At 27.8% G+C, this 13,160-nt stretch overlaps 1 protein-coding gene across 1 annotated transcript; it reads left to right on the top strand.

Annotated features, from left to right (window-relative positions):
* Nucleotides 1-9,510: 9,510 nt before the first annotated feature.
* LOC124937621 (pathogenesis-related leaf protein 6-like) lies at nt 9,511-10,014 on the top strand. Its single transcript, XM_047477920.1, has one exon. The coding sequence runs from the start codon at nt 9,511-9,513 to the stop codon at nt 10,012-10,014; it is 504 nt and encodes a 167-aa protein (XP_047333876.1).
* The last annotated feature ends 3,146 nt before the right edge of the window (nt 10,015-13,160 follow it).

Below are 13,160 nucleotides of genomic sequence, written 5' to 3'. Positions count from 1 at the left end.
ACTTAGTTGTTGAATTGAGAATGCAATGTTTGGCCGTATAAAATTTAGGTAAATTAACCAACCAATGAGTCTACGGAATGATTCTTTGTATGTTTGTGGTTCACAAATATTTGAAATGTTAGATAGAAAATATTTATGAATAGTATATGTGCAATTAGAAATAAAAGGACATGTATGTGGAAGTATATGATTTGTGCTTTGTGTAGCCATGGTATGATTAATCATATAATCATCAAACTAGTGAGGCTTATTTTGAGATCTTGTTCTTTTTCTAGGAACAAAATTAGTTGGGTTGACATGTTTTTGAATAGACATATTAATATTAGGAACACTAAATTGAGTTTCCATAGAGTTATCAAGTCGAATTTCATCAGAAGTATCAAACTCATAAGAAATATCAAACTCACTAGAACCAATACAAGGTGAACTCTCATTATTATTAAAAAATTGTCCTGAGAAATCCAAGTTATCTTGTAATTTTAAAACTCCAGATTGAGCAAATGGAAAGATATTCTAAAAAAATTGAACATCTCTAAAAGTTACAAATTTTTGTGAATGCATTTCATATACTATATAATATTTGTATTAGGAGTTTATCCCCAAAAAATATTTCTTACCTCTATGTTCAATTTATTTTTTTTTTGGAAAAAACGACTTTTTGTCATTATATTAAAAATCCTAAAACGGGAAAAATCGAACATAATTTCATCTATCTTTCTAATAAACCTAGATAGAGAGAACACAATTCAAGAAATAAAACAAACCAAATAATCCAAACAATCCAAACAATGACAACACACATGAATTAATTACAAAAAAAAAATGCAAAGAAATATCTATCTTGCTTTAAAGCATTCCAATGAAGTGACTTCCTCGTAATCAATCTTCCAATCCCGGCATAGGTTCCATTCACGCTCACCTTTGGGAATCCGTCTCCACGTCCTCTAGGTTCAAATTTACCTTTTTAAGGTTGAATATTTGTTAGATTAAAAATACAACTAAATGTTCGAATATAACTATAGTCAACAACTTTATTGGTAAGTAATGAAAATTATGTTTTTCAGTTAAGAACACTACTAGATAACTTATTAATGAGATGAGTGACAATTAATAGAGAAAATGGCCAAAATTTAATAAGCAATTTTCATTAAAACATTATGGATCTTCCCATTTGAGTAAGGTGTGTATGATTACGCTCCACAACTCCATTTTGTTGTGGAATGTAAGCACATGAGATTTGATGTTGAATGTCAATATGAGAAAAATATTCAAAACATTTTGAATTAATAAATTCATATCTATTATCACTATGAATAATATTAACATATTTTTCATACTTAGTTTTAACCTTATTAAAAATTTTATTTAATTGTACTTAAAACCATTATTTTATTAGAAAAAATAAAATTCCATGTAGTTGTACTATAATCGTCTACAATGGTTAACATATATGGAGTATTAATAATTGAAGACTCTTTGTATGGTCTTCATAAATAATGTGAATTAGTTCAAAATTTGAGTTAGTTTTGGATTGACTAGTATAAAATGGTGATCAAGTCATTTTAAAAAGAGGGCAAACTTTACAATGTTTAAGTTCATGTTTTATATTTGGAAATTTTCTTTTGTAAAATCTTATGAAAATGATGACATATTTGTAATGCAATGTATTACAATCAACTTGAACTGAAAATAATTTTTTTTATTGATAATAATCATAGACGGCTCATTACAAAGTTTACAAAATGAAAGTTTTCATTTGCATTAATTGAAGTTGTCATACTACATTGCTTACAAAAGGAGTGATTGGTTTTTGTATTGACAAAAGGATCACCATTGAAATCATCCAGATCATTTTCAAAATAATACAAGTTGTTCACCCTAATACCCTTTCCTAATATTAAATCTTACTCAAGATCCCGCAAAACACAATATATAGAAGAAAAATAACATTTAATGTTATATGATTCTATTAATTATGTAACAGATATAAGATTGTATTTAAAATCTAAAGAAAGCATAACATTTGTGAGGTGCATATATTTATTTAAAACAACTGTACCTATTTCTTTAATTTCATTTTTATTGTCATTTGGTAAAAATAATTCTAATGGTTTAACAATTATATGAATAGTATTCATATGTTTTCTAATATTGCAAATATGAACATTAACTCCATAATCAATAATCCAAGTTATACTAAAATTGTCAACATGATTAAGATTCATACTAAAATTTAATGCAATGTTAGAATGTTTACCTACCTGAAATTCCAAGTTGCCTCTTTCAATTTTTCCCCATATTTTTCATGAAAGTTCGGAACAGCTTAAATTCATAAGCAGTTACATTGGCAGGGTTGTTGTTGACATCATACAAAGTGTTGACAATATTTACAAAGGTTTTATTCCTTTGGTCTTTTGATTGCTTAAACCATTTTGGATAGTTAATAAGTTTGAAACAACATTCTTGAATATGCTCCTTCAATCCACAATATTTGCAAACAGTATTTTTGTAAAGATTTTGAGAAGTTTTTTCTTTATCTGCTCTAACCTTATGGTTGCTTATTTGACCAATAGCCAATATTTTTTGAATCATAAGAGTCACACTTTTATCAAAGTCAAGACATTTATTTTTTTAATTTCTTATGTGGAGAGCACTGAAACTCTTGGTTTTATTTTCATCAATTTCTCGTTTCATTTCAACATACAAAAGCATAGTATATGCTTTATAAACTGTAGTAGATGGATCAACAACAAAGATTGTTTGATCAATGATGTGCTCATAACGATCATTGAGTCCCTTCAGAAATTGAAACAATTTGTCATCTTCATCATTTAAGCAATATTCTCTCTACATCTTTTATCTTGATAGTGGATGCTGATTTTATCCATTTTGACTCATCTCATAAAAGTTTGATCTTGGAGTAATATCTTTATAGAGTTAGAGAACCATGTTTCATATTTGTGATTTATTTTTTTACTCCAAATCTTCTAGGGCTGTTGCTCTTTTCATAACTCCCTTTGATCTCAGTCCATAGATCTTGAGTTGTTTCAATTTTTGAAATTTTATTGTATCTCACTTGATATTGAATTCATGATCAAAGAATGGACCATTGTATCAACTATCACCCATTGTTCTGCATCAGCTTCATTTGTCGACTTAGGACATGAAGTATCCAAAAACCCTAATTTAATTTTAGCTTTTAGGGCTAACCTAATTGATTTACACCAACAGAAGTAGTTGAAACTTGTTAGGAGTTTTGAGCAGAGAATGGTGTTCGGGTTATTAGCACTATGGAGCACCAAAGGATCAATATCGTACTTCCTTTTCTAATTTGCTCACATTGTTCCTCTTCCCGTTGCGCCTTCTCCTACAACTCCAATTTCAGCCATGATGAGTTTCGTTTTCAATTAAATATCTTTCACCCAACGTGCTTTGATACCATGTTAAGAAATTAATATAAATGGAGAATAGTTGAGAGCTTAAGAAATTAGATTTTGAGAGATTAAGAAAACACACACTTACTCTTTGAGAGCTTCCTCGTTATAAGTACTTACAAAATAAACAAATAAGTCTCTCAAGTTATAATGTAAATAAAAAAATGAGACTGTCAAGTTAAATGGTTAATTGTGTTTGTGGGGATGTGTTTAACCACTTGTGGCAAAAATGAAAATTATAAAAATGATAATAATTCTCTATACTTCTAACTAAAACTACTCTTATACCCATATTATACATTAACTTTAGAAAAAGAAAGAAACAAATATATAACTAGATCTAATTGAGTCTAAGCAAAAACAAACCTTGTGACACTTTAACAAATTAAGCCTGACAAAGAATTAGGCCGCTGACTGTAATGTAATTGTTGATTCATCTCATCTCTTACCGGAACTATATATATATATATATATATATATATATATATATATATATATATATATATATATATATATATATATATATATATATATATATTAATATATATTACTCATTCTTATAGAAACCTTTAACACAATTAATTACTCATTCTTATAGGAACCTTTAACACAGTTATTTCAAATTATATATTGTTTATTTTGGATCATAATTCAAAAATATATAGGTTTAATTTGGATTATAATTCAAATAATATTTTTTTTTCACTCTATAGAATATTTTAAATAAAAATGAAAGTTACTATTCTAAGTAATGTTATCTTCCTATATTAACAATAATTTAATAATAAATATAAAAAATTGTATGATCGTTGTATATTAGAAACACTTATTTGTACCAAAATCATTATAAAAGTAAGACTATATACACTAGTAAAAAGGGGGTTTTACCAAAATATTTTTTCCACAGATTTATATATATATGTCGGTATAGGTGCCGAAAGAAAGAAACATGTCGCAAATGAGAAAAAAACCAACAGTAGCTGCAATTCTTTCGGTATTAATCCCTTCCAAAACATTTTCAGAAAAACGGCTAAGTACAGGATTTTCTTTAAGATATATACCGAAAGATATAGTCTATATCTTTTGATTTTGATCCTTTTCAAAAAAATTCAGAAAAATGGCTAAGTACAAGATTTTCTTTAAGGTATATACCGAAAGATATAGTCTATATCTTTCGATTTTGATCCTTTTCAAAACAAATTCAGAAAAACGGCTAAGTACATGGTTTTCTTAAAGGTACATATACCGAAGGGTATAACCTATATCTTTCAAGTTTGATCCTTTTCAAAAAAAATCAGAAGTTGGTTTTCTGAAGGGTAATATCAAAAGATATACAATATATCTTTCGGTTTTGCCTACTTCTCAGACACTTTGTTTTTTTGGTTATTTAATACCAAACCCGAAAGAATAAGGTGTATCTGTTAGTTTATTAAAGAATACCGAAAGATATGTAATAAATCTCTCGGTTTGGTCATAACTAATTTATTTCCTTTCGAATTGGTGTTTTGGTTTCTAAATACATGAATCTTGTTTAATTTTTTAAACATATCCAGTGTGAGTCAATATTCCAAGTAGATGGGGTGTGATTAAAGTTACAAGTATAGGTTTGTGTTTGATTATAGAATGATGTATAAGAAATTATAAAAAGTCAGATACCGAAAGATTTAAGGGAAATCTTTCGGTTTTGAGGTGTAAAACCCAAAGATTTATACAAATCTTTCGGTTCCTCCCAATTTCCAGCACATTGTTTTTTTTTTGTTTTTTAAGGCCAAAGCCGAAAGATTTACATATATCTTTCGGGTTTGCTAAAGAATACCGAAAGATTTAGGATAAATCTTTCGGTGTTTGTCCTTTAACAATTTCTTACCCCTCTTCCAATTGGTGTCTTGGTTTCTAAGTATATGAATCTTGTTTAATTATCCAAAGCATATCAATTTTGATTCAATAATCCAAGTAGATGAATTGTGATTGAATTATTTACAAGTATAAGATTTGTGTTTAGTATATAAAATGTATACAAGTTTTGTGTTTGATCATTATATATTTAGAATGAGTGAATATGTTTTATATTTATATGTGTAGGGATTTGTGTTTGATTTATATGTATAGGATTGTGTTTAGGTTTTAAGGATGAAATATAATAAGGGTTAAATCAAGTGAAAATAATAAATTGTAAAGTTCAAATACCGAAAGATTTAAGGGAAATTTTTCAGTTTTGAAGTGTAAAACGAAAGATTTATACATATCTTTTGGTTTTTCCCAATTTCTAACACTTTGTTTTTTTTTGTTTTTTAAGGCCAAAGCCAAAAGATTTGCATATATTTTGCGGGTTTGCTAAAGAATACCGAAAGATTTAGGGTAAATCTTTCGGTGTTGGTCCTTTACAAATATCTTACCCCTTTTCTAATTGGTGTCTTGGTTTCTAAGTACATGAATCTTGTTTAATTGTCCAAGCATATAAATTATGATTCAGTATTCCAAATAGATGGATTGTGATTGAATTAGTTACAAGTATAAGATTTGTGTTTGAGTATTTAAAATGTATACAAGCTTTGTGTTTGATCATTATATAATTAGAATGAGTGAATATATTTTATATTTGTATGTGTAGAAATTTGTGTTTGATTTATAAGTATAGGATTGTGTTTAGGTTTTAAGGATAAAATATAATAATGGTTAAATTAAGTGAAAATAATAAATTGTAAAAGTTTAAATACCGAAAGATTTAGAGTAAATCTTTCCGTATTCAATGGTAAAGCCGAAAGATTTATACAAATCTTTTGGTTTTTCCCAATTTCCAGCACTTTGTTTTTTTTTGTTTTTAAGGCCAAAGCCAAAAGATTTACATATATCTTTCGGTTTTGCTAAAGAATACCGAAAGATTTACCCTAAATCTTTCGGGTTTGGTCACTCTTCACATATTTCTTACACCTCTTCAAATTGGTGTTTTGGTTTCTAAGTACATGAATCTTGTTTAATTGTCTAAATAGATGGATTGTGATTGAATTAGTTACAAGCATATATATAGTAGGGTTGGTGTTTGATTATATAAAATGTATATAAGCTTTGTGTTTGGTCATTATATACTTAGGAATGAGTGAATATGTTTTATATTTGTATCTGTAGGGATTTTTGTTTGATTTATAAGTATAGGATTGTGTTTAGGTTTTAAGGATAAAATATAATAATAGTTAAATCTGTTTAAAATAATAACATTTAAAAGGTCAAATACCGAAAGATTTAGAGTAAATCTTTCGGTTTTGAAGAGTAAAACCGAAAGGTTTAGGAGAATCTTTCGGATTTTCCCAATTTACAGAAGTTAAGTTTTTTGTTATCTAAGGCCAAAGCTGGAAGATTTATATAAATCTTTCGGTTTTGCTATAGAATACCGAAAGATATAATGTAAATCTTTCGGTTTTGGTCACTCTTCACAAATTTCTTCACCCTCTTCCAATTTGTTTTTTCTTTAAGTACATGCATCTTGTTTAATTGTCAAAGTAAATGGATTGTGATTGAATTAGTTACAAGTATATATAGTAGGGTTGGTGTTTGATTATATAAAATGTATATAAGCTTTGTGTTTGGTCATTATATACTTAGGAATGAGTGAATATGTTTTATATTTATATGTGTAGGGATTTTTGTTTGATTTATAAAATATAGAATTGTGTTTAGGTTTTAAGGATATAATATAATAATAGTTAAATCTGTTTAAAATAATAACATTTAAAAGGTCAAATACCGAAAGATTTAGAGTAAATATTTCGGTTTTGAAGAGTAAAACCGAAAGATTTAGGGGAATATTTTGGGTTTGCCCGATTCCCAAAAGTTAGGTTTTTTTGTTATATAAGGACAAAGCTGGAAGATTTATGTAAATCTTTCGGTTTTACTATAGAATACCGAAAGATATAGCGTATATCTTTCGATTTTGGTCACTCTTCACAAATTTCTTCACCCCTCTTCCAATTTGTTTTGTCTTCTAAGTACATGCATCTTGTTTAATTGTCAAAGTAGATGGATTGTGTTTGAATTAGTGACAAGTATATATAGTATGGTTGGTGTTTGATTATATAAAATGTATATAATCTTTGTGTTTGGTCATTATATACTTAGGAATGAGTGAATATGTTTTATATTTGTATGTGTAGCGATTTTTTTATTTATAAGTATATGATTGTGTTTAGGTTTTAAGGATAAAATATAATAATGGTAAAATCTAGTGTAAATAATAAATTTTAAAAGGTCAATACCGAAAGATTTAGTGTAAATCTTTCGGGTTTTCCCAATTACCAGAAGTTTTTTTTTTGATATCTAAGGAAAAGCCAAAAGATTTATGTAAATCTTTTGGTTTTTCTATAGAATACCGAAAGATATAGCATAAATCTTTCGGTGTTTGTCACACAAATTTCTTCACCCCTCTTCTAATTTGTTTTATCTTCTAAGTACATGCATCTTATTTTATTGTTCTAATATATCAATTGTGAGCCAATATTCTAAATTTAGGGGTTGTGATTGAAGTTAAAAATATAAGTTTGTGTTTGATTATATAAAGATGTATAAGGTTTATGTTTGATTATATATATTTAGAATCAGTGATTATGTTTTATATTTGTATGTATAGAGTTTTGTGTTTAATTTATAAATAGGATTGTGTTTAGGTTTTATGGATAAAATATAATTATGCTTCATCTGGTGAAAATAATAAATTTTAAAAGGACAAAAACCGAAAGATTTGTGTAAATCTTTTGGGTTTGCCCATTTTCTAGCACTTTCTTTTTTGGGTTATTGAGGACCAAACCCGGAAAATTGTAATTATTTTTGAACTCTCGGGCAGGAAAATCCCATATATAAGTGTGCACTAATATTTACACTAACTAATTTAGAAAATTATATTGCATTAGTATTTGCACTATTGAATAGGATGTGTATTGCAAGAACTAGTGCATATCGAATGTAAATAATATTATATATTTAATTAGTAACAATTTTAGCGTTAACTAATTATTAATTATTTATCACCAACCCCATATACTCATGTACTTCTTTACTAACCTTATTCAATTCTTCTTCTTCATTTTCCTTTATTCCATGTCCATCTTTTCTTTACATTTTTTTTACCTTCTTCATTTTATATTATTCATCTATCATTTTCTTTTCCAAAACTCCATCTTTCATTACCACCTTAGAAAGTATCTTCAAACATTGGTCACCAAAATTAAGAACATAAATACATTGGTTTTTTAAACTCATCTAATTAATATATATATATATATATATATATATATATATATATATATATATATAAAATGAAGTAATTAACGTAAATGTTGTAGAATAAGGGATTTTCTGCAGCATTTTGAGTTTTAGTGCAAATCTTAAGAAATCAGTATTGTACTCGATATTGCAAAATTACAATTGGTCGATTTGCAATATATTTGGTATAATTGTAGTTTTAGTTGGAGCCTCCTGAAGAATATATTTCCGTAAAAGCTCAGATTATTCACATCTTTTTGTCATTACGTTAGAAGAGAATATTTATTTTATTAGTACCCTTAAAGTCTTTTTACAAAAGCAAGATATCCACTTTAAAAAAATCGTTATTGTTTCAAATAATCAAGTTATTACATTATCCCAAATCATAACAAGCCCCTTGGTTTTATATATTTGGCAAACATAAAAGAAGCTGAGGTGAAGATGATTATTTAATTAATCCCTTATGTGAATATAATATAAAAGAATATATAGTCCCTCCTCCTCCTAAAAAGCTGTGTAAATGTACCAACTTTAACTAACCCACTCTCTAAGGCAATGAGATTAACGTCCAACTGAGGGAAGAAGAATGAATGCATGCATGCCCATCCATCCATTATTGTTGGTCAACTTATTTGCTTCAAGTAGTCATCACCTTTATCTCAATAAGTTGATCTCAACTATCGTAGTAAGTACTCTAGTTAGTTAGTTCTGAATAATTATATATAAATAATACATGACCTACTACTATAAATACCAAATAAATGAAACCAACTAACCATAATATTATGCATCTCGGCACATCATATATATAATAAATTAGAATATGGCTTGTTTGTCTATGATTAATTCACTGGCATTTTTTATCACCATAATAATAATATCATTAATTTGCCCTTCTTCTCGTGCCCAAAACTCTCCACAAGATTATCTCAACGTCCACAACACGGCGCGATCCCAAGTTGGCGTGGGCCCCATGGTGTGGAACGACACGGTTGCAGCTTACGCAATGAATTATGCCCAACAAAGGATGGGGGATTGTAACCTCGTCCATTCGGGCGGCGGTTACGGAGAGAATCTAGCCAAGGGAAGTAGTGGTACGTTCACTGGAGTAGCCGCAGTAAATTTGTGGGTTGCAGAGAAACCCTACTACTCTTATAGCTCAAACGCTTGTACAGGAGGACAACAATGTCTGCACTATACTCAAGTTGTTTGGCGTAACTCTATCCAACTTGGCTGTGCTAGGGTTCAATGCACTAACAATGGATGGTGGTTTGTAATCTGCAACTATAATCCACCAGGCAACTATGTCGGCCAGTATCCTTACTAATAATATTGATAGATCCATATTATATATATAATATTATACTAGCTCCATGCTTAACTATTATTATTATTATTAATAAGCTAGCTATCCAAAGTGTACTGGCAAATAAAAGCATTTGGAGATCGAATATCATTGAAATGATTTTACTTAAATATTATATAATACTTTCATTGCATGCATTAAAGATGAGATTTTTCATTTTACACACTTGTTGATAAGAGTTGGATGGGAACTAATTATCATATTACATATAATATACACCTAAATGAAAACCAACAATATGACACATGATCACGAGTGGATCAGTTGAAAGAAAATAAGATATAGTCAAAAGTCGTAAAATTAAATTCTCGACAATCGAACTGAATCAAGATAACTCGACGAATACAATTAAAGGGAAACAAAAGAATTCGCTTTTTAAAATAAAAGGGAGAAGATTATGTTAAAATAGTTCCCTTAAAGACAACATACATAAATATTTTCTTCCTTTGGTCTTTTGATTGCTTAAACTATTCTAGATAGTTAATAAGTTTGAAACAACCTTCTTGAATATGCTCCTTTAATCCACAATGTTAAAAACTGTATTTTTGTAATAATTTTGAGAAGTTTTTCCTTTGTGCTCATAATAATCATTGAGTCCCATCAAAAATTGAAGCAATTTGTCATCTTCATCGTTTTAAAAAGTATGTTCTCTGTATTTTTCATCTTGATAGTGGAATGTTGATTTTAACCATTTTGAATCATCTCATAAAAGTTTGATCTTTGAGTAATATCTTTCTAGAGTTAGAGAACCATGTTTCATATTTGTGATTATTTTTACTCCAAATCTTCTAGGGCTATTGTTCTTTTCATAGCGCCCTTTGATCTCAGCCCATAGCTCTTGAGTTGTTTTAGTTTCTTAGAAATTTTCTTGTATCTCAATTGATATTGAATTCATGATCAAAGAATGAACCATTGCATCAACTATCTCCCATTGTTATGCATCAACTTTATTTTTTGGTCTAGGACTTGAACCATCCAAGAATCCTAATTTAATTTTAGCTTTTATGGTTAAACTAATTGATTTACATCAGCTGAAGTAGTTGAACCTTGTTAGGAGTTTTAGTTAGGAGTTTTAAGTAGAGAATGGTGTTCGGGGTATCAACGCTATGGAGCACCAGAGGATCAATATTGTACTTCCTTTTCTGGTTTGCTTCCGCTTCCCGTTGTGCATTCTCCTACAACTAGCTCCACTTCCAATCATGGTGAGTTTCGTTGTCAATTAAATATCTTTTACCCAACGTTCTCTGATACTATGCTAAGCAATCAATATAAATGGAGAATAGTTGAGAGCTTTAGAAATTATGTTTTGAGATATTAAGAAAACACACACTTGCTCTTTGAGAGCTTCCTCGTTATAAGAACTTACAAAATAAACAAATCAGTCCCTCAAGTTATAAGGTAAATAAAAAATGCGACTGTGAGGCGACATGTTTTGTAACTGGTTAAATGATTAAATGTGTTTACGAACAATATGTTTAACCCCTCGTGGCCAAAAATGAAATTATAAAACATTAATAATTCTATACGCTTTTAACTAAAACAACTCTTATACTCATATTATACATTAACTTTAAAAAAATAAAGAAATAAAAATATAATTAGATCTAATTGAGTCCAAGCAAAAGACAAACCTTGTTCACAAATTAAGCCTGACAAAGAATTAGGCAGTTGCATGTATGTAATGTCACTACAACAAAATATAGTTCGGCAACGCTTATATGCCCACGCATATTAAGCGTGGGTAAAAGTCAAGAGAATAAAAAGGTTTTGCCAACCTTTAAAATATATACTAACCACCTTTATTATTTTTTTTTTGTTTTTTTATATATACTTGTTGACTTATAATTTATTCACTTAAAATTTTAATATTTTTAATTTTATCAATATTTTATTTTATTATTTTAATTTTTTATAAATAAATTTTATTTAAAACTTTATTAATATTAAAATTTAATTATTAATTTTTTTATAAGATAACTAACCTTATGTCTTTTAATTAATTATTATTTAAATTTAATTAAATTAAAAAATATATATAAACTAAATATAAATTAGATATTATATTATATTATATTATATTATATTATATTATATTATATTAAATTAATATTTTAGATTTTTTATGAAACTAAATATATAGATATTTGAATTAATCTAATTCAATTATTTTATTTTATTTTGTTTTTTTTTATATATATACTTGTTGACAAGCTTATAATTTAGTCACTTAAAATTTTAATATTTTTAACTTTATAAATATTTTATTTTATTACTTTATATTTTTATAAATAAATTTTATTTTAAACTTTATTAATATTAAAATTTAATTATTAATTTTTATAACCTAACCAACTCTAATAACTAACTTTATGTCTTTTAATTAATTATTATTTAAATTTAATTTAATTAAAAAATATATATAACTAAATATAAATTAGATATTATATTATATTTTATATTAAATTAATATTTTAGATTTTTTATGAAACTAAATATATAGATATTTGAATATAACCTAATTCAACTATTTTGTTTTGTTTCTCTCTTTTGAAATACTTAGTAGAGGCTCTTGCGAAGAAGATGCTTGGCGGAGGCTCTTGCGAAGAAGATGAATATCTTGAGCAGCGACAAAATCCAAGAAATAGCTGACTCACTAATTTGGCGATGGGCGGAAAAGGACAGACCGAAGCCGACTCTTCGTATGCTACTAGTCCTCTTCTCCGCTACTGGATGAAGATCGATTTGAAGGGAGGCATAAGGGGTTTACCCCGCATTTCGTCATATTTCTTGGTAAGTTGTAAAAAATAACTATAAACGTGTAATGAATCATAGCGAGTTTATTGAGAAATTTGGTTGGTCGATTGTAACTGTTGTTTCAGAGCAATTCGATCTAGCTTTAACGTTTTGGTTTTAAGTCGAGATTGGTTTATGTTTCTTTCAATTTGGATGACTATTAGTTTGATTAGTTTTACTTTCTGTTGTTCCATCCACATGTTTGATAAAATGATTCAATCAATGAGATTTCGTATTTGAACTTTCCTTGCTCAGCTGGTTTAGAGATTTTAATAAAATCGCATGCCACTATACATTCACCCTAATGCATGATT

Source organism: Impatiens glandulifera, chromosome 1 (assembly GCF_907164915.1).
Source record: "Impatiens glandulifera chromosome 1, dImpGla2.1, whole genome shotgun sequence".
Classification (NCBI taxonomy): Eukaryota; Viridiplantae; Streptophyta; class Magnoliopsida; order Ericales; family Balsaminaceae; genus Impatiens; species Impatiens glandulifera.
The sequence above is the reverse complement of the archived record's forward strand: the minus strand, read 5'-3'. Positions and strand labels throughout refer to the sequence as shown.